The 22,304-nt window shown below is 41.7% G+C and overlaps 1 protein-coding gene across 3 annotated transcripts in view; it reads right to left on the reverse strand.

Moving 5' to 3' along the window:
* Positions 1 to 22,304, reverse strand: part of FNDC3B (fibronectin type III domain containing 3B) — a 342,344-nt gene that overhangs the window by 120,485 nt on the left and 199,555 nt on the right. For 2 of the 3 annotated variants that reach the window (XM_058661100.1, XM_058661101.1), the window contains exons 5-6: positions 17,972 to 18,215; positions 14,142 to 14,432 (exon numbers count right to left, since the gene is read on the reverse strand). In XM_058661100.1, coding sequence (XP_058517083.1) covers positions 14,142 to 14,432; positions 17,972 to 18,215 — 535 coding nt within the window. The remainder of the gene's footprint in view (positions 1 to 14,141; positions 14,433 to 17,971; positions 18,216 to 22,304) is intronic. The other variant, XM_058661102.1, reaches the window with a different exon arrangement.

A 22,304-nucleotide genomic window follows, 5' to 3' on the forward strand; every position in this document is an offset into this window, starting at 1 on the left:
TGAGATTTCCCAACTTCCCCTTTACCGATGGTCATGGTGTCAGTGTCTGCTGTCCCCGTCACGTACTATCCTGACTGGTACTGTACAATCCAGCCGAGTTCTCATGTGCGGCTCAAATTTTTTCCCTTGTTAGATATCTTCATCTTGCATCATTCACATAATCTGGGCTTTGTACTTCAACTTTATTACTCTCATCAGTCTCTTGCTTCAGGACTCTTTGTAATTCTGTAATTACTGTCTGGGTACTTTATAAAAGAAAAAACCAAAGCATATACAGAGTTCTGATTAATGTGTTCAACCAATCAATGATTTGCTGATGTCTACACTGTATAGTTATATGTGCTCAACATAAATATCTCCTACCCAATTTGACAGAATTACAGAATTCTGGAAAGGAAACAATCTCCAATCAAATTCAAATTTCACAAGCAGTAAGAACAACAACAAAACCTTCCATTTTTCCAATTTAGGCAAAATACCCTTGATCTGTAAGAGCTAAATTCATGGCAGCAGGCAATAAATTACTGAAAACAGGGCAAGGTAGATGGCATGGAGTTAGAATTTGTCACCCATATGACATCGTGGGGTTCACATCTCACTTCACAATTAAACTAATCATTATCAAACTCCACTCAGATGGAGCCATCACAGACTTGATCAAGTCTACTATTCAGTGTACATCCAAGAAGTACAGCCTTCAAGGAAAGTTAGCCATTTAAGGGATTTGGGATCTATTAAGAATTATTTTCAATGCTTTTTGAAAAAAAAAAAAAAAAAAAGAAAGCTTTTTGTGTCCTATCTCATGCCAGGCCAAAATATTTTTCCCACTCTTGAGAAAGAAAAACGTGAATTACAAATGAAACAGATTCACTTCACTTCACTTCACTTCTTAGGTCATGCTATTCATCACTTAGAAAGAATTATGTAGATACTGACATTTAGCCTCAATTACATGTGGCCTGACAATACACATCTAATGGTCTGTAGCAACATGTATGTAGGTGACACAACTCACTTTTTTTTTCTTAAATTAAACGAAGTGACTGTTCAGAGCATTCAACTTCATAAACCAGTTAACCTCACCGAGCAGACTTCCTGTATGGGAACTGTTTCTTTAGTCTCCATTTTACAGCAAATTAATTGGCAACTACCTGAAAAGTCTAAGGCCAACGCTGGGATGAGGGAGGATGTCATGAGACCTAAAGAAGATGTTGGCTTGGGGCAGGCTTTAGCATAGAGATGCTGGGGTCTATCACAGACTGAAAACGACCCATGAAGAGACAGTCACATCCCCATCTGTAATCTCCCATATCATCAGGAGGTTCCTCCATAACGTCATGCATACTTCTAAGGAGCAGGAAAAGGAAGAATTGACACACATGGGTGAGGGGCATTGAGGTGAAGACAGAGCAGAGAGATTTGAAGATGTTAATCCTGGAGACTTTAGTGTATGTTGCAACAAAGGGAACACATCATCCACCAAGGGCCCAGGGTTAGGGCCTCACAGCAACTTGTTCTGACTTCTCAAGTTGTTCTCGACATATTTCCCAGAACCTGAAGACGACACATTTCTGGCTTTGTTTCAATTTGTTAGTCACAGAGAACTAGCATCCAGCTTATCAGAAGTGTGTTCTGTTGTAACCTCGGTGGACAGTAGATATCATGGTATGAAAAAGAAAGAAAATGAGATCACATTAAAAGAACTTGGCACGTATTAGTTTGTTGTGCATTTTTATTTTTAATTTACTCCTGTGCTGATACAGAATGAGATTTGGTATTTTAATTTTTTTTTAAGATGTATTTATTTTTATTGAAAAGGCAGGTATACAGAGAGGAGGAGAGACAGAGAGGAAGATCCTCCATCCGATGATTCACTCCCCAAGTGACCGCAATCCAAAGCCAGGAGCCAGGAGCTTCCTCTGGGTCTCCCACACTGGTGCAGGGTCCCAAAGCTTCGGGCTGTCCTTGACCGCCTTCCCAGGCCATAGGCAGGGAGCTGGATGAGAAGCGGGGCTGCCGGGACTAGAACCGGCACACATATGGGATCCCAGTGCATTCAACGTGAAGACTTTAACCACTACGCTACCACATAGGGCCCTATTATTTTATTTTTAGGGTCTGAGAATGACCAACAGGGCTTGCTATTCCAAATTTAGCGCAAGGATTAAAAATAAAATTCTGAGAATACTGACATATGTCCCTGCTCAGATGCAATTTTGTAGTCACAGAAATTAATGTCAATCTTCTCCTTCTAATTTCCCATCTTGTGCATTAAAATGATTCAGCAATGCTGAGCGAACGTCTATGTACAAGAAAAGGCAGACACATTCTATGAGATCCAGTAAGCTTGATGATAGGCTCTTGCTTTGGCAGCAGACACTATGCATAGTGGTCATAAACCTAGGCCTAAAAATATTCCTTGAGGACATGACATTGAATAAAACTGCAAAGTACACATAAAACTCCCTACAAAATGTCCAGTTCTCAAATGCTTCTTATTTATCTTCAATTAAAGTAATGTTCCTGGAACAAAATTGTCATCCAAACAAAGTAAAAATAACATAATTTCACCTGTGACTTCCACTTGTCTGGGGACAATTTATTTTCTAGGTTGGTATCTCATTCACCAGAATTTATCATGCTATCATTTCAAGTGAACATCTTAGAGACTGTGGTCCTACATTCTCTGACTCTGTATCTTTAACACATTCAACCCTGCCTTAGGTTATTGATCCACAGCTTCAAACAATAGCACTTGTGAAACATGGCTTGTAATAGATATTCTGGGCAGGCAATTCTCCCAAGTTTCATAGTGTGTCCTTAGTTTTCACTCTCTAAACCATTTTACTCTTTTTTGATGTTGGGAGTTAGCAAAATGAACTCTGTCACAGCAACAGGTGACAAACAGAACAGACATTACTTGATACAGTAATTTCCTATGCACCTGCCCGATGTAACAAATGAACATTCTTTTAATTTGTGTGCACCATTTTAAGTTTCAGGTTCTCCTCACACACCAAATACTTCTGAGCATCTGGACACATTCTCCCTAACAATGTTACCTTAGGGCTATTTATCCTCTCCGAGGAAGACCAAACATAAATATGGACACAAAAGGTGAGCAGAAAGGAAATACAAATATGGGCTAAGTATAATTTATAAATGGATCATGTGCTTTTATAGCAGAGCCTGGGGTCACCACTGTGCAAGATAAAGCCATCATCCTAGACAGGCACTGATTCAAGTCCTGTCTATTCCACTTCTAATCCAGCTCCCTGCTAATGTGCCTGGGAGCTAAACAGAAGATGGTGGAAGTGCTTGGGCCACTGCCACCATGTGCGAAATCCTGCAAATGTTCTTGGCTCCTGGGTTTTGCCTTGTGATAGATAGATAGATAGATAGATAGATAGATAGATAGATAGATAGATAGATAGATAGGAAAGAAGGAAGGAAGGATGGATGGATGGATGGATGGATGGAAGGAAGGAAGGAAGGAAGGAAGGAAGGAAGGAAGGAAGGAAGGAAGGAAGGAAGAAAAGAGCCTTGAGGTTTTCAATGGGCTTGTACCATAAAAGCGATTCTTCACAGTCTTTCTTCAAATGTTAATGAGCTCACAGTTATGATAAAAAGTTAGTTCTGAAGGGCTAGCATTGTGGTGCAGCAACTTCAGCCAACACTTGCAACATAGGTATCCCATGATCACAGCCTATTTGACTTTGGGAAGATCTGTTTCCTGTTAAAGCACTTGGAAAGGCAGCCAAAGATGACCTCCATACTGGAGATTCAGCATTTCTCATGGGGAGGCTTGGATGGAGTTCCTGGCTGCTGGCTTCAGCCTGATCCAGCCCTGGCTGCTAGAAGCATTTGGGGAATGAACCAGTAGATAAAGATCTATCTCCTCCCTTTTCTTCCCCCCCTGCCTCCTTCCCACTCTCCCTCTCTCTATACCTTCCTTATAAATAAAGCACTTACTACAACTGACAGAGTAGTCACTTAATCTCATTTAATGTGGACAGTTCTGTCCTCATGTGTCATGTCCCAGATGGCATTAAGAGATTATAATCTATGGAGAACAACTCTTCACAGCCATAGAATTCTTCGTGAAATAGAACTATCACTTTCAAACTAAAGCCTGTCTGCAACTGAATTCAAGCCCTCTTTCCAGGGATGACAGAAAGGACAGTAAATAATATTGATGCTATCACAGTGCTTGAGAGCAACACTGGAGAGCTTACTATTCAGGGCACTCACAACCATTTCTTCAGTTAAGAAACATGACTTTTTAATCAAGTTTTTCAGAGATACTGATATCTTATGGAGTCCTTTAGAGTAACATTCCACCCATAGATAAATCTTTCTCAAAGACAAAATAGTGTTTTGTAAAATGTGCTTGGCAAGACACTTAAATAGTTTTGAGGGACTCGGTGAACCTAAAATATGGCAGTTTCTCCATCCTTCATGGCCTTTAAGGTTCGTACTGTTTCATAAAATTTGCGGCTGAAATTTCCAAACAATAGGGAAAAGAGGTCAATGGAAGTTCACCAAGTAAATTAAGAGTAGTAATAATAAAGGCATTTATAAATTTTTAAAAAATCGTTGACAGACATAGTTCCTCCCACTTACTTCCGCATTTTGCTTTCATAGGGCAATTTTAGTAAGTTTAAAAGGCAAGACAAGGGTATTTCAAAGAAATGCCTTAAGTACTTTTTTAAAAAATTATTTATGACAGTAATGAGAATGAACACAGTACAAAAAAAGATTTGAAATAATCATGGTATCTTGGACTGACACAGGCTGCTTTTAACAAAGGCACATTAAGCCCAGTGGCAAAGGACAAGTGGCAGCCTCCAGTTAATATTTAACTTGAAACCCCTACCTGTTGAAAGAGAAAAAGGTGGAGATACAGAGACAAGATGCCAGGGGGAGGGGAGGGGAGGTGGGGGGAGGGAGGGGAGGGGAGGGAGGGGAGGGAGGGGAGGGGAGGGAGGGGAGGGAGGGGAGGGGAGGGAGGGGAGGGAGGGGAGGGGAGGTGGGGGAAGGGGAGGGGAGGGGAGGTGGGGGAAGGGGAGGGGAGGGGAGGTGGGGGAAGGGAGGAGAGGGGAGGGAGGGAGGGGAGGGGAGGTGGGGGAAGGGGAGGGGAGGGAAGGTGGGGGAAGGGAGGGGAGGGGAGGGAGAGGAGGGGAGGTAGGGGAAAGGGAGGGGGAGGGGAAGTGAGGGGGGCGAGAGAGACTTCCAAATTTCTAGTTTTTAAGTCCATCAAACCTCCAAAACATTACCTTAACAACTTCAGACCACTACTCAGAAATCTTAATAACTCAACACAGTGTACTGCTTTCAAAGCTCTCTGTACCACTTCACTTAATTTACTTGTCAGATCAATGTATGCTGAGTCTGCATACTCTAATCAGGCACAGGAAGAAGACAAATGTACCAGGAAAGTCCCAGTAGGAAAAAGAGCAGGATTTTATTCACATGGAGACGTGTTCCTGCCAGTGGAAGGGGCTTACAGACCTCAACAGGGCACAGAGGTTTTCCCTATGCCCCACCTATCCTTCTGGGAAACATTAACCTAGCAGGAGAACCGGGGTGTGAACAGGGAGCCATGAAACCTCTGCTTTCTGTCCGTTGTTTTCCCAACTTATCTTTATTCCGTAGTCCATCTAATCTCTCCTGCCCATTGCCTGCCCTCCTTTCATTCCACTTGTTTTCCTATTTTTACCGCTTCCTTTTATTTCAATATGCTATTCCTCTGAGGCCCCTCTCGTTTCTCTCCCCCTCCTTATTTTTCAGTCTTCCTGAATCAACACAATCGTCTTTAGGGTGTGGAGCCAGTCATCTCCCGGCTATCACCTGGTCATTCTGCCCTTTTGTGAGTACAACCCCTACATGGAAAGCCCCCCCTTCTGGTGGTGGTTGGAAAGAAGCCATTACCATCCAAAATGCAAATTCAGCACTGGAAGAAAAAAAGGAAATTTTCCTCAACTATGGGACATCAACACTCATTACTTCGTAAATTAAATGTAGTAAGCCAATATCACTGTTGTTTTACAGGGCTTTCCCGTTTCACTCTTTTTTTTTTCTGTTTTAAAAAGTTGTTGAGAGAGAGAGAGAGAGAGAGAGAGAGAGAGAGAGAGAGAGAGAGAAGCTGACTGATTTCGTACTAATTCAATTCCTGATTGACTGTAATGGCTGAGGCTGAGCTTGAGTCAGAAACAGCAATCAGAAACTCAATCCACGTCCTTCGCGTGTGGTGGGAATCCAGTCATCTGAGTTATCACTGTTTCCCATTGTCTACACTGGTCAGGAAGCTGGAATCAGGAAGGTAGACCTGGGATTCCAATCAAGGCACTGTGACATGGCATGTTAACCACCAGGCTAATAGCCCGAAGGCCTGTTCTATTCAAATCTTAGAATTGCAAGCAGTCATTATACTCCAAAAACTGAAACAGAGAGATACAGTGTGTTACACTGTACGTTGCTTGGGCAAACCAAACTTGAAATGAAAGCTCCTGCAGATCACGGTAGAAAGCATGCCCTATAATTAGCATATCTGCAAAATGGACTACAACTATTACATAACTGCATTGCCCTTGCCAACCCCAAAATTCAACATTCTGCCTTTTGGTGCTCCATTCCATAGAAAGGGATGAGGGGATCAAACCAGTGCCGACCTAACAGCAGGAAACTTGCCAAAATTCCATCGCAAGTGCTGTAAATACTACAATGTACAGAAGCAACCTGTCACTGTACATGCCTGGCGGTGGCCATTCTCCATAAAGCCCCGCCAGCCCAATAATCTGAGCCTCCTGAAATCTGTATCCTGTATAGATGCCTTCTTCTACAGTGCAGCAAATGCAGAATAGCACCTAATTTCAAAGGTAAAAGGCAAGATTGTGAAAGACTGTAAAATTTAGTGATTTATCTACTTTACTTCTCCATCTGGGTTATTTCAGATGTCTTATTCATCTAGCCTCACATACTGCCCTAGATCAAGAAATATAGGACTTGGAAAAAGGCTGAAGTTGTTTCCCCAAGTCATCTTCAGCTCATCGCACCCCTTTTTTGTCAACACATCTAATGCAGTCCCCAACAGAGTAATTGAGAATGGTCAGGGATCAAACACAGACTCATGCTAGACAAATTCCCAGCTCTCCCTTATAATCCAGCCCAGTGGGGAGGCAGAGAAAAGATAGGAAGAGACAACAGAAGTCCATTCTCAGTCAGAATTCATCACATTGTGGTAGCAGATGCTTCTCTGAATGTCCCCGTTTCTCAAGTTTATGGCTTTCATTGTTACTGCACAATAACCCAGACTGCAGAAAGACTTCTGCTAACACTCAGGGCTGTGATCCTGGGCTGGGGTTCTGCTAACACAACGATGCATCAGAGACCATTCTCAGGAGCAGAGAAAAGCAGGCTGGCATTTGAAAACACACGGAAAGTGCTGAAACTGTAAAAAGAGCTCTTGAGGCTCCTGTGAAACAGCAACTGTTACTGCCCCCATTTTGCACATATCAGGCGTCTTCAAAAAATTCAAGGTATTGTGGACAGTGAAAAAACTGTACATGAATTTAAACTCTTTCAAGTTCTATTCCTGTTAATTTTTGAGATACCATCAGAAAAAGAAGAAGAAAATGAAGGTCTGAGAGATGCCTATGATCCAGGACACACTGGTCACAAGTGGCAGAGCTGGGACTAAACCTAGATACACAATGTCCTAAGCGGCACGTTGTTCTGCTGCTAAGAATGGCCCATTTCTGCTGGTGACCTCTGGCCTAGTTAAATTCAGAATTCACTTCAGCTAAATGAGAGAATAACGTATAAAAGTCTCAATTCAATAAAATTGCAGGCTGCATATGTACCAGAAACAAACCGTATCATCACTTACACCTGCTGTTTAAAGGGTCCTTTGGGATGACATGTATTTTACCAACATGGGCTCTGATGTCATCTAAATGCTGCTGTGATCAGGTCCCAAGAAAGCAGAGAGGCAGGGAAAATAATATGGGTTTGCAGAGCTAAGTACCACATATGGTAGAAACTAATCAAAATTCTGCCCTCAAACTTCTGGTGAACTTTCATTTCAAAAGAAAACTCCAAAGAATTTTCTCATGTTGTTTGTCTTTTCATATTTAAGTGAAAAATGGGAACTTTCAAGTATGACTTAATGGGTTAAGACTTCCCAAATGGACCTGACAAAAATATCGCATCCTGTCTGCTGACAGCATCACGTAGCAAACATCTTTCAAACATTCCAGATTGCAACGAAAATGCAGAGGTGAAAGGGGGTCAGAAGGCAAGAGGATGGGGTGAATGGTATAACCTAATGAGAGACAATGACATATTCTACTCCTTGGCGACAACTGGGACCACCAGTTTGTTGAATTATCAAATCTGCATTCATATCAGTAAATTTAAGACTTCAGTAAAAGGTGGGTGAGTAGGGGGAAGCTGGTACACCGTGGACTTACAGAAAAACAAATAGCTCTGGATTCCAATGCCCAAGTTAGAAAGTATATTCCAGGGGTGGGGAGTTGATGAAGCGGTTAAGCCTCCTGGGTTTCCCACCTCCCACATTAGAGTACCTTAGTTCCAGTCCTAGTTCTTTGGCTCCAGCTTCATGTGAATGCAGAGTGGGAGGTAGCAGGTACCACATCAAACAACATGTCCCTGTCACCCACATGGGAGACCAGCAATGAGTTCCCTGTTCCTGGGTTTAGCTTGGCTTTAGTCCTGGCACGGTGACGATCTGGAGAGTCAATCGGTGAATGGGAATTCTCTCCGTCTCAGTCTCCTCCCTCTTCTTTTCCACTTTTCAAACAATATTTAAATAATCTTATTTTAAATAAAATAAATCTTTTTTAAAAAAAACCAAGCATGCAACTTACAAAAATGGCCTTTTGTCCCCAACACTACCTTCTCTCTACCCCACACACAGAGAGTTGCAAGGCCAGGTAGAGGACCCCGGTTCTGGGGACAGACCTGGAAATGCCCAAGTCAACTATTCAGCTTCCTGCCAAAAGGAATGTCATACATGCTGATCCAGGGACCCATATCCTTGCTTTAAACAAAAGCTTGTTGGGACTATTTTCACTTTTCAGACTGGACTGTATTTGGCAGTAAGATGGGTGCATTCCACTGACCTGAGTTCACTTTTAATTTTTTTTTAGTATTTTCTTGATATTTCGCCCTGTTCAGAATTCATACACAGCTGCAGACAGGTGAACATACTAAAGATTTAGAGACAAAGCAATATTGAAACTGCACCTAGAAACCGTTACATCTTTAACGCACTAAGGGAAGCGCGTGCTTTGGGGAAAGAAGAACCTAAGTGTCTACAACCAGTGGCCCCGACCCTTCAGTCCTCAAGCCCAGCAGCAGACAAAAAGGGGAGAAATTGGCCAACGTGAAGTAGGGAAATCCCACTAAATAACCTTCTTTAAATAGATAAATACAAACATTGTGTCTTAGAGACAGAAGTGATTCCAAGGCCGTCTGCCTGGACCCTCAGCATTCCACACGCTAGCCATATTCAGCACATCATTCCAAGCACAGGGAACAAACTGCTGCCTGTACACATGGAGGCAGCCATGCTCTGGCCACCCCACGCCTTCCCCAAGGACACCCGGACAGCTCACAGGCTCACTTCTTTAGAAGGAAAGCTGTCACTGCAAATCTTGGCACAGGAATTCCATTTTTTTTTTTGTTTTTAAAGATGTACTTACTTGAAAGGCAGAGTTACAAAGAGAAAGAGAGAAAGAGGGAGAGAATCTTCTATCCATGAGTTCACTCCCCAAATGGCTATAATAACTGAAACTCGGCAAGCCGAATCCAGAAGCTACATCCAGGTCTCCTAGGGGAGTGATGGGGTCCAGGCACGTGGATCAGATTTCTGCTGCTTTTCCAGATGCTTTGGCAGGGAGCTGGATCAGAAGTAGAGCAGTCGGTCCCTATGTGCGATACTTCTTATTCATAGTAAGAGTCACTATGGCAAATGAACTTATGCGCTAATTTTGGGTAAAATCTAATTCTGGTTTCTAAGCAGATAGCAAAATAGATTGAGGGAAAAAAAAACATCAAGAACCCAAGAAAGAATTGGAATACAGAAGCCTGGTGGCTCCAGTGCCACGATAAGGCGACCTATGACCTCTGAGGGAGAAAGGAGCAGCGTCTTCCCGAGCAGCTCGCGGGGACTACACTGTGACTCTACAGTGTGATGTCAGGTGTGACTTAATTTCTAGACGGCCAACACCACCAAAGGGCCAGTGCTAAAAGTGTATTCTGTATTTATCTGCATCTTTGTCTGCAATTCTTACTATTTTGTAACAATTGTCTTCACAAAGGCTACTAGCCATAGGTGAGCAACATAAAAGGAACTCTCTCTTGCCTCACGGATATGGTTACCATTGTACAGATCATGTAAGAAAAATGCTTCCATTTAAATGTTTGAAACAAATGCCTCCCACATGCCCCCCACCCTTGCTCTGAACCCTGCCATTTAAAATTACAGCTAACAGTTGCTTGTTACTGAAAAAGTCCATGGTTCTCAAAAGCTATTGGGGCTAACTATCGCCTGTGGCATCTGAAGAAATACACAGATTCCAGGACAACAACCCCCCCACCCCAGACTGTTGTTCAGCAGGCCTGGGGCAGGTCGGAAGTTTGATGGCACTTAGCTCTCACCAGCTCTTAGATGGCACTGCTGTTGCTGCTGGCCTGAACTGGCAAGTCAGGGTCTAGGTCAGGCCAAGCCCTACGAAAGTCTTGAAGATGGTAACAAGGGCCAGCCGTCCCTTCTAAACACAGGAACTTCAATTCTTACTTCTTCAGGGTGCATAAATGTGCATGCCTGTGTCCTGTGCAATGGCAGTACAGTAAAGAGATACTTTGTATCATTCTGCTTTTAGTATATGTGCTGTCAAAGCCAGCACATAACGTGATCTTCTATTTATGCGGAGTTCTAAGGAACACTGTCTAAGGGGGAGGAGGGGATTGGGAAGGAGATCAACTCATTGAACAGATTTTGAAAACTACTCACTCTCATTCGTTCAATGTATTGAAAAGAAAACCGAGACCTAATAAGAGGGCTTGTTTTGTATAACACGGTCTAAAACATAAACTAGTAAATCTTATGAATTCAATAGGTTTTAAAACTGTTGACATAATCAGAAGACAACATTGACACCCGTGGGGTAGGACCCAGAAATGTGTGCTTTATACCTAACGTATCTCAGAGATTGCATTCTAACACTGCGGGGGTTGTGTTCTCTCTCTCGCTCGCTCGCTCTCCTTATCCCTCCTCTAGGACCTCCCTCCACTCCCACATACTCTTACTACTACCACCACCCCCCATCATCAGGATCATGATCAAGTCTATGGAGGACTTTTCAGAATATTAGACAGTGAGTAGTCACCAAGGATTTCACTTTTTACGTAAAATAAATTTACATCAACATAATCCTTTCCAACACTATGCCAGCAGATAACTTAAATTCTTGTCTGAGGTTATGTGACAAAGAGGCCACAATTTTGTTAAAATAATAATAGGGAGGGCCCGGTGGCGTGGCCTAGCGGCTAAAAGTACTCGCCTTGAAAGCCCTGGGATCCCATATGGGCACCAGTTCTAATCCCGGCAACTCCACTTCCCACCCAGCTTCCTGCTTGTGGCCTGGGAAAGCAGTTGAGGAAGGCCCAATGCCTTGGGACTCTGCACCCTTGTTCCTGGCTCCTGGCCCTGGATCAGCACAGCACCAGCCCTTGCACTCACTTGGGGAGTGAATCATCGGACGGAAGATCTTCCTCTCTGTCTCTCATCCTCTCTGTATATCTGACTTTGTAATAAAAATAAATAAATCTTTACAAAAAAAAAATAATAGGGAGATTCGAGCTGGGCAGGAATATCCCCTGAATCACCCCTTACTTATGTCATCCTTGAGTTTACAAAGAACAAAGTAGAGGGTGACAAAGTATCTTCTTCTCGAAATATTATCAATGAAATCCATGAAATCTGTTCTCTACGCATTAATAAAAATGTAACTGAAATACGGAGTTTATACACCGAGGCATTTGTGGCTTCAAATAACTGTACTCATAATAAAGGCATTTATTTGTGGAAGATGAATCCATAGCTGTGTTAATTTTTGTGTTAACGTCAACCTGGTTTTATCTTGCTTTCCTTTCCCTATTATCTTTTTGATCTCTAATTCTTACTTACATTTTGTTTATCTGCCTCTAATAGATATATTCATATCATCTCCCTGAAGCCTTCTTTGATGCAAGGCAAAACAAAAATTACTAAAGCATGAATCAAGTCATCAAAGTCTTTCTAAACTGACAGGCTTTTTGTCTGGATAAGAATTCTCGTTAGGAAAATCTGTCACTTGCTTTTCATATACCCATATACTCGAGGTACAATATCACCAAATAAACTAACTGTAAACTTACAAAAGGTAGTATCACTTGAGAAAAAAAGAATATTTCATGAGACAGATGCCGTGCCCTATGTAAAAAGCTGTTTAAAATCCTCTTGGGTGGGCCCGGCAGCGTGGCTTAGCGGCTAAAGTCCTCGCCTTGAACGCCCCGGGATCCCATATGGTCGCCGGTTCTAATCCCGGCGGCTCCACTTCCCATCCAGCTCTCTGCTTGTGGCCTGGGAAAGCAGTCGAGGACGGCCCAAAGCTTTGGGACCCTGCACCCGCGTGGGAGACCCGGAAGAGGTTCCTGGCTCCCGGCGCACCAGCCCGTTGCGGCTCACTTGGGGAGTGAAACATCGGATGGAAGATTTTCCTCTCTCTCCTCCTCTGTGTATATCTGACTTTCAAATAAAAGTGAATAAATCTTTAAAAAAAAAAATCCTCTTGGGTTATTGGGTCCTATTTGATATGACAGATCTTATTCTTAATATTTTATATAACTATATGACATCTGGAAACTACTGGAAAAAAATCAAGAACAAAACTGAAAGAAGCTATAACAAATTGACAGGGCGAAATTAGCATTCCCCTCCCTTCAGATTTCATGCTTCCTCTCTCTAGGAGTATAGTTTGTTCATGAGTTACATCGGAAGAAAGATGACTTCCATAGCTGGTTTTACCCAGCAGGGGCCTGTCTTTCCTTGACAGCCGAACATACACAGTCTCCACACTGTTTCATTCACAAACACATTCTCACAGATGCCGTCCCTGTCCCTACTTAGCTTAAGATAATGAGGAATCAGTGAATGCAATGAATGTCATAATTCTAGCAGTGATAAGAGTTGTGCATGACTCTTCTCATCACTCATATGTGTAAAGTCAAATAACTTCTCACAAATGCCAGCTTGCCTGGCCCCGCCAAGTCAGTCTTCTAGATGCCTAGAGAAAGAGCCACTGCTTTGCTTCCCCGTGGCATCAAAATAGGTTATCTCTGTATCTCACCTAAATTCTCCACAGAAATGTAGGAGCCTTCCTTCCCAAATCTACTGATCTGTATCCACTAGAATGTTCTGAAAAACCCAGGCCCTTCCAAGCTGGTGCCTCTTGGTCTCGGCATGGTAAGCCTGCTGCTTCTTCTCTTTCTCCATTTATGACTTGTATACTGGGGTGCAAAGGCTGCTACACAACAATAAGCGGTGCCTAAGACTGAACAGAAGCATGTCATGCAGGGACAGGTGTCACTACAGCAAAGAACTAACTACATCTAGTTTCATGCATAATTATTTATTATTACTATAAATTATTATTTATAATAATATTTTTACATCTAGTTTTATGCAGTCTAATTATTTTGACGTTTAAACTAGACTGATGCTTAACAGACTTCTCTTTGGATTTCTCCCACATTCACCCATTTAAGGTGAAACAACAGACACAAGCTAAGATGAAAATGCTTTCAGGAATGTGCGACTAAAACACTGTAGAAAATCACATGGCACATGTGACCAAAAGGTGGGGTAGGGTCATTCTGGTAGGAGGTCTCAACTTAAAAAAAAAAAGACAATGCAATGGTCTCTTCCTAGGATGAAACACATCAGAAGTCCATGCAGTCATTCCTAGCAGAACACAGCCCACCGTGACATGTTGTTCTGAGGGGTGAACGTGCCTGACACCACGATGTCCCTCTCTCGGGAACTCACTGTCTACAGCAAACGTCTGGAGCATTACCTTGCAAGTCGGAATCATTCGACTTTGGACTGCTTCTTGCTCGCCGCTCGGTTTTCTTAATTCCTGGCCCACCTCCGCTGCCGCCGCCCCCGCCTCCGCCGTTCCCACTACCGTGCCCCTTCCCGTAGCCATTGTACACCGTGGTGCAGTTGCTTTTGTAGAGAGAGGAAGGAGGGCTGTTGAGGCGGTTCTGGCGGTCAATCTGGCGGTCTTTGAGTTTCTTGTGTGGAGGCTTGCTGTACTGGTCTTCTCGAGTAATGTAGCTTGACATTCCATAGAGCGGTATAATTTCTAAAGGGGATCATATGACAATTGCAAGCTCAGTCTGAATTTTTTGATCAGATATTGTTAAACAGTCCAATGACCTGACCCCTTGTTCATTTGTATATGAACAAATACAGTCTAAAAGTTATTTTTAAGGAAATGCTACATATTTGTATATATATATTTAAAATATTCCTATCCATTTCTAACAAATCAGGGAAGAATCGATCTTAAAAATCGTATTTTAATTCATAAATTTTCTATAAATTATAGAGAAAAATGAAGGAGCCAAAGGACAAGTCCTTTGGCTGGGACTGTAGTGTAGTAGGGAAAGCCTCAGCCTGCAGTACTGGCAGCTCTTTTTAAGTCCCAACTGCTCCACTTCCAATTCAGCTCCCTGCTAATGCACCTTGGAAAGCAGCAGAAGACAGCCCAAGTGCTGGGGGCCCTGCACCCCTCTGGGAGACACAGAAGCAGCTCCTAGCTCCCAGTTTCAGACCAGTCCAGCTCCAGCCATTTGTGGAGTGAATCAGTAGATGGAAGATCTTGCTCTCATGCTCTTTCTGTAACTCTTTCAAATAAACAATTAAATCATTAAAAAGTTACTGTCCTTAAAATGTTCATATACTCCAGCTGAATTTATAATAAAGTTTTTTTTTTAACTTTTGCTAGTATATTTTCATTGGTGCAATACACTAAAAAGGAAGAAACTACCCCCTTTATACTTTAATCAATACACTGAACACATTCTTATATATATAATAGTGCTAATATTGGAAAATATACAGCAACCCAATAGAAGGATATATCTACGACACCCCTCCCTCCGCAAAGAAAAAACCCAACATTTGAACACCACTTCCTAAACAATGAGATGAGAAATTTCCATTGGAAATAATCAAAGTTCACAGAATCAAGGGAAATGGTCAAAGCAAAAAGGGAAAAATGTCCAAAGGAAACAGCAGGGATAAAGATAAGCCACTTCTGAAATCGTATGCCAAACATGGTAATCCCTCATGGTAATGACTCTGTTTTGCAGTCAAGGGAGGCAAGACACAAGTAAAATGTCACCTACTCACTCTGCGTGTTTCTAAAAGAGAACAGGGCACTATAAAATATTCTAACAATCCTAGAGGAGCCATACCTACTAAACTAAAAACTTTAAATCCGTTTCAAATCATACTTAGGAATCAGTGACTGTGATAACACCCAACAAAGAGACTGGGTATTTCTGTCTTTACAAGGAAAAGGAGGTGGGGGGGGGGGGAGGGCAGGGAGGTTGGCACACACACACAGCCTGGCCTTGTCACACAGCCAGGAGGTAAGCTGCTGCCTGCGGCACTGACATTCCGCAATTGTTCAAGTCCTGGTTGCCCCACTTCTCATCTACCTCCCTGTTAATAAGCTTAGGAAAGCAGCAGAGAGCAGCCTAAGTGTTTGGGCCCCTGCAACTCACTTGGGAGACCCAGTTAACTGCCAGCCCCGGCTTTGGCCTGGCCAAGCCCAGGACCAAGACAGGACTAGTCCTAAGATCTTGCAAGGCAAGGGACTTAAATTAAGACTGTCCTGGACACAGCAAGAAACCATGAGTGCAAACACAATGATAACAGTTGATGTTTCAATTGTTAATTGGTAGAGCTTCACTCCTCACTTTCTAAGAAAGACGATAACAAAATAGCTTTCATCACAAGGTCTCCGGTGTGCACTGGAGAATACGAAAACAAACACAATGCCATGCAGAGAGTAGACACTCAAAGAAACTGTGAAAATATAACAGGATGACCAACGTTTTAAACACTACAATGCAATATATTTGTGATAGGAAATACATATGCAATATATATATATATATGCAATATATTTGCACAGGAACTAATATAACAATATTCATTTAAAATGTCAATTTTTTTTTAAATTTTATGCTCTGGGAAATTAATGTTTAACTTGCTTTTAGGTATATACACCGAGAAATAAGGTAAGACAATATATAGATAGCTCTCACTTACAAAGCAAGATAATTTTGTTTCACAGTTGAGTTTAATTTTAAGTCAGTGAGAACAGTTTATCTGGACATTTATGTGCCACTTTTAAGAAACTGAACCGAAATAACACTAGGAAACAAAGAGACTAAGTTTTCTGTTTGTTTAATTTTAATGATTGAATTCATACTTTCAGCTTATGTAAAACTGCAAAGGCCATCATTTACACAGCAATACTAAGCCTGGGGCATCCTGCTAGGACTGCTGAAGCCTGGCGTGCCAGGTAGCAAGCACCATCACACGAGAGGCAGCAATCACACATGTTAGTGTCATCCTTGCTCAGATCCAGCAGGAAAACCCTTGACAAACATATTTGACGTAAACTACAAAAAAAAAAAAAAAAAAAAAAACCCTGAATACACTTTAAAATTACACCAAATCAAAGTGTTTTAGTTCTTTTCCAAATATGATTTCCTATGGGCCCACTATTGGATATTTTTGGTGTGATACTGATAGGCAAAGAGATCAGATGAATCCGACAGCATTGATACCGCAGGAGAACTAAAGCAATGACTTCAGCTTTTGTCAAAAAGCTCTCTGTTCCCTGTTAGGAAAGCACTGATTATTCTGACTGGTGCTTTTTTTTCAAAGAACCAAATTCCATCCCTAAGTTACAACAGAATATTTCACTTAAAAACTCCATATCAGATTTTTTCTTTCATCAATAAGGAAAAAAGTATATATTGCGAGGTGAACACACCGAGAAAATGTAAATTAAAACCACAGACATGTATAATTGGTAAGAAAGTGGGTTGATAAATTCTTAACCAAAAAAATCATGGTGTAGCTGACATGTTTCATTCCATTTATCCGAATGAACATAAATGTGTCAAGCCATTGAATGCTTCAATTCACTGTCAAGACTAAGAAGGAAAATCAGTTGTGCGCAAAGACCTAGAAGTTACCCTCAGTTTGTTAGTTCCCTTTTTCCAGAGCAGGGCCTTAGACTCCTCCAGGTCAACATCTGCCTGAGAAGCAGTAGGATTGCAGCTGTGATAACGACAGCATCAGGGGACCACAGCAACATCGAAGGAGTTTTGAGTTGTCCAACACATTGTTTTCATATTCAACATAAAGCATTCAGGAAACCAAAAGTCTATGGAGACTTCACAACCTTCAGACCTTGGAAACAGGGCACAACACACTCTTCTCTTCCTCCTCACTATTGTTGAATCATGGGGAAATAGGAGTCCATGAAAAGATGAGCTAATCGGCCCCAAGTCACTCACACACGAAGATCTGTTCACAGGACCCACAACGGATCACGGCCACTTTTCTAAAAACAAAATAGCTATCCCACTTTGTATGGTGGGGTCCAAACTTATAAGAAATGAGAGAAAGAATTGGAAAGCACAAGATAATTTCTCCAAGACACAATTCAATACAAAAGGAAACTGGTCTTTTCCCATAAGATTCATGCCAGGTAGATCCCTTTAGACTATGTTCTTTACAAAGAAAGGAGGGGTGCTCTGAAACTGACAAATCAACCACATCTACAGCCCCGGACATCAACGCCAATCTACTCACCTTGCTCCCCGTAGATGGTTGGGGGAAGATGATGCTGAGGGAAAAACTGTGGTGGTATATCTCCCGGTCCAGTCACAGGTGGGTAGTAAGCCGTATGAGAATTATGGATAAAATGTGGGTGGTGAGTCAGGTACGGGGGCAGGTGATGAGTGGGTGACATGGCGGAGGGGTAGCTTGGCGGGTAACACTCAGGAGACTGAGGGGTCACCACCACCCGACGGACTCCAGTACTGTCTTCAATCACCTACAGAATAATGCAAAAGGGAAGACCAGAGTAGAAATTATTAGCACACATGCTAGGAACTTACACCACTGATAATTTCCTGTTTAAATGGGAGGATTCAGGAAGGGGGCATAACACAGAATGTTCTGCAATTCAACTCATTAAATGATTTCTGGAAGTAACAACATTCAGCTTCAAATTTACACAACTAAACTTCATCAACCATCTGATTTTTTTTTTTTAAGATTTATTTTATTTTTATTACAAAGTCAGATGTACTGAGGAGAGATAGAGAGGAAATGGAGCTGCCGGGATTAGAACCAGCGGCCATATGGGATCAAGGCGAGGACCTTAGCCACTAGGCCACGCTGCCGAGCCCTCAACCATCTGATTTTGATTCCACAAAGCTTTCTGCAGAGACCAATAGCTTGCTAAGAAATCTCACTTTCATCTCTTTATCTCATCATAAAATCTTCACTGGCTTTATCCAAGAGAAATGAATTTAATTTGTGCTAATATTGATTTTCGGAACAAGTTTAAACATAATTCAGTGGTTCACAAGAAGAGGCTTCCAAGATGACAAAGCTCTGGTTTTATAGGGCTGGACTTGCAAATCGGCCTAAGAGCATCCTACCCTGCTCCTGCTCTATACAAAGGCATATACACTGATGGTTTTAACAAAGCCAGTGGCCAGTGTGACAACTCACTGGCTAATACTCATACTGCAAACACTGGCATCCCATATGGGCATTGTTTCATGTCCCACCTGCTCTACTTTCCATCCAGCTCCTTGCTTATGGCCTGGAAAAGCAGTGGAGAATGGCCCAAAGCCTTGGGACCCTGCACCCATGTGGGAGACCAGATGGAGGTTTCAGGATCCTCGCTCCTGGCTTCAGACTGGCTCAGCTCAGGCCTCTGCAGGCATCTGGGGAATGAGCCAATGAATGGAAGATCTCTCTTTCTCTCCTTCTCTCTATGAATCCGTCTTTCGAATAAAAATAATAAATCTTTAAAACAAACAAACAAAAAAGGACAAATATGCCTGTGTGAGTATATTGCAATGAATTTCTAATTGTATCTTAGGAAGATAGTTATACTCAAAAATGAAATGACTTAAATCTAAAACGCTCTGACAACAAAAATGATAAACACTTATACTTAGCTTCATTAAAAAAAATATATTGCTTATGCCAAATTGGCAAATCAACCAATGTTTGCTCTGTATTTCAGTGTACATGGTCAGTTTAGGTTATATTGCCAATCCTTGATCTTATTCTAAGAAAACAAATACCTTTACATTTGTCATTAAATCTGCTAACTTAATAGTTTCTATCATGATTTTTTTAATATAATGTTTGTCACTTCAGTTTTTTTTTTTAAGATTTATTTATTTTTATTGGAAGGTCAGATATACAAAGGAGGAGAGACAGGAGAAGATCTTCCATCCAATGATTTACTCTCCAGGTGACTGCAACAGCTGGAGCTGAGGCAATGCAAAGCCAGGAGTTAGGAGCATCAGAATTCCAGGTCTCCCATGTGGATGCAGGGTCCCAGGGCTTTGGGCCATCCTCCACTGCTTTCCCAGGCCACAAGCAGGGAGCTGGATGGGAAGCTGGGCAGCTGGGATTAAAACCGGGGCCCATTTGGGATCCTGGTGTATTCAAGGTGAGAATTTCGGCCGCCAGGCTTATGCACTGGGCCTACAGTTTCTATTACGTTAACAGCTCATTTAGAAAACAGTATTACGTCTTTAAAACTGAGATTCTGCATTATATTACCTACTGAAACTTCTAGACAGATTACTTTCTCAAGTTTATTTAATGTGTCTGAAAGGCACAGTGACACATCTCTCATCCACTGATCAACTGTCCACATGGATAAAAATGAAATAGCCGAGTCTGGGGCAGGCTGAAGCCTGGAAGCAGGCACTCCATCAGGTAGTACCACATGGTAACAAGGGAAGTGCCGTCACTCTGCTTTGCCAGGTGCATTAGGAGGGAGCTGGACAGCAAACAGAGGCTGAACTCAATTGCAGGCATCATGGGGTGTGGGTGTCAGCAGTCGTTTACATGCTATACCACAGTGTTTGTCTCTCAAAACATAGCTTCTTATGCATTGTTCAGTAAATGAAACTTCTTCTCAGTCTTGGTTAACTAATCCTATGAACACCATTAATGCATGCACAAGTGCCAATCCACAACTATAAGAACATGGTACGGACACCAAGCCACTGGAATTCCTCCTGCATACATCAATAATTCTCACCACAGTCTCTTCCACTTTTTCAAAATTCAGCAAACAAATATTCTGCTATCACATTTTGTACAAGTTTAGTGTAAATATGTTGTGGATTTGCCATCTGATACAAACATGCATTTTTCCAAACTTCACTGCATAAGTTACTTAAAAAAAAAAAAAAGCCTCTCTCGCTCACGGAATCTTCAATCGAGCCTGGAGAGTCCTCAAAGGCAAAGAATTTTCTACAAGTTCACAACTTTTACAATACTATTCAATACAAAAAAAGTCAACAAACAACTGCTCAAACGTAACTTGGTATGTGATATAGTAAGAATAGCCGCTCACTAAATATGAGGGATTCTTTGAAGTGATAAAGAGAGGTAGTAATAAAAAAAAATTTTATTTGATAATATCTGACTTATAACAAAGTGCTTTTTGTAACAAACGAAATTAGTCCAAAAAAATCCAATTAGATGACAAAAAGAAACAGAGGTAACAATCTTTTTTACTACTGTATTTTGCAAGAATAAATATTTATATTACTTTTAAAATTTTAATATCAATCCAACCCATAAGCTACTTTAACACATGCACTGCCATAAAGGTCACTAGTTGGGAAACCAAGCAGTTTTTGAAACCAAAACTTCCTAAACATAAAAAATTAGTAGATCCATTTTTAATTTTCCTAAATTTTTATGTAGCACTTATGAAAGAGATCCGGATGCACATGCCTAAGGGGACACTCACTAAATGCAAGTTATTAAACCCAAACTTAGCCTGCATTTTTAAAAAATAAAGCATTACTTCTAAAATAAGTAGGCATATATCCAAAGTGTGATGAATATTTAATCCACTGTCCTTTACATAACATAAATTATATTTGAGTTATCAAACTCAGATCTGAGACAGGTCTAAGGGGATTGTGCCTAAGTTCTCCTGAAGAACAGGAGAGTCTGAGGCTAATAATAGTGTATTTAAGAAGCCCGTTGGAAACTGGCTGCGATGACAGTCTCCCTTAGGAAAGGTGGCTCATAATAAGTTTGTAACTGTAGTAAAAGAATTTAGACATCTGAAAGAGTTAGGTCCAGAAAACCCTCAAGTAATACATGAGGCCTTCAGGCTTCACAGATGGCTAAGGAAAGATTAATTCCCTTGTGGGGTAAATGGAATGAGACCATGTCCAATCGCAGACAAATAACCTGTACTCAATTCTACAGTTACTTCCTAACAGACACTATGTGCAACTGACTTATATTTAAACAAAAGGAAAAAAAATGCTGAACAACATAATTTGTTTATATAGCCCAAAAAAAATAACAAAAGAGAAAAACTAGATTGAGTTCATTGAAGTGCCAGAGAAAGCGATTCTTCTAAAGTTTTCCCGCATCTGTGCCTCACCAGAATGGCCACTCGGGTCCACTGCAGAGAAACATGATGAAAAAATCACTATGCTAGGCTCTCAGATTGCCATCTGCTTGGGGATAAACTGTGCCACCCCCATGCCAGGTATACACTTAAGTTCCAATACTCAATGCCTTGGAATGTGACTATATTTGGAGATAATTAAGGTGAAACAAGACTATATGGGAGAGCTCTAAACCAGTGTTTGGTCACTGCCCTTATAAGAACAACAGATGAGGAGGACAGACATGCACAGAGGGAAGATCATGTGACAATGCCCAAGGAAGACAGCCATCCCCAGGCCGCCCCTGCCCACAACTTTACCAGACTTCCAGCCTCCTGGACAATGAAAAGATACACGTCTGTCCTATGAATCTACCAGGCTGTGTTCCTTCACTACAGTGGCCCTAGAGTAAGAGGGTACCACCCATCAGGGCCTGAGCATCCATCAGTGGATTAAAGTTTCCTCTA

Source organism: Ochotona princeps, chromosome 3 (assembly GCF_030435755.1).
Source record: "Ochotona princeps isolate mOchPri1 chromosome 3, mOchPri1.hap1, whole genome shotgun sequence".
Lineage (NCBI taxonomy): Eukaryota > Metazoa > Chordata > Mammalia > Lagomorpha > Ochotonidae > Ochotona > Ochotona princeps.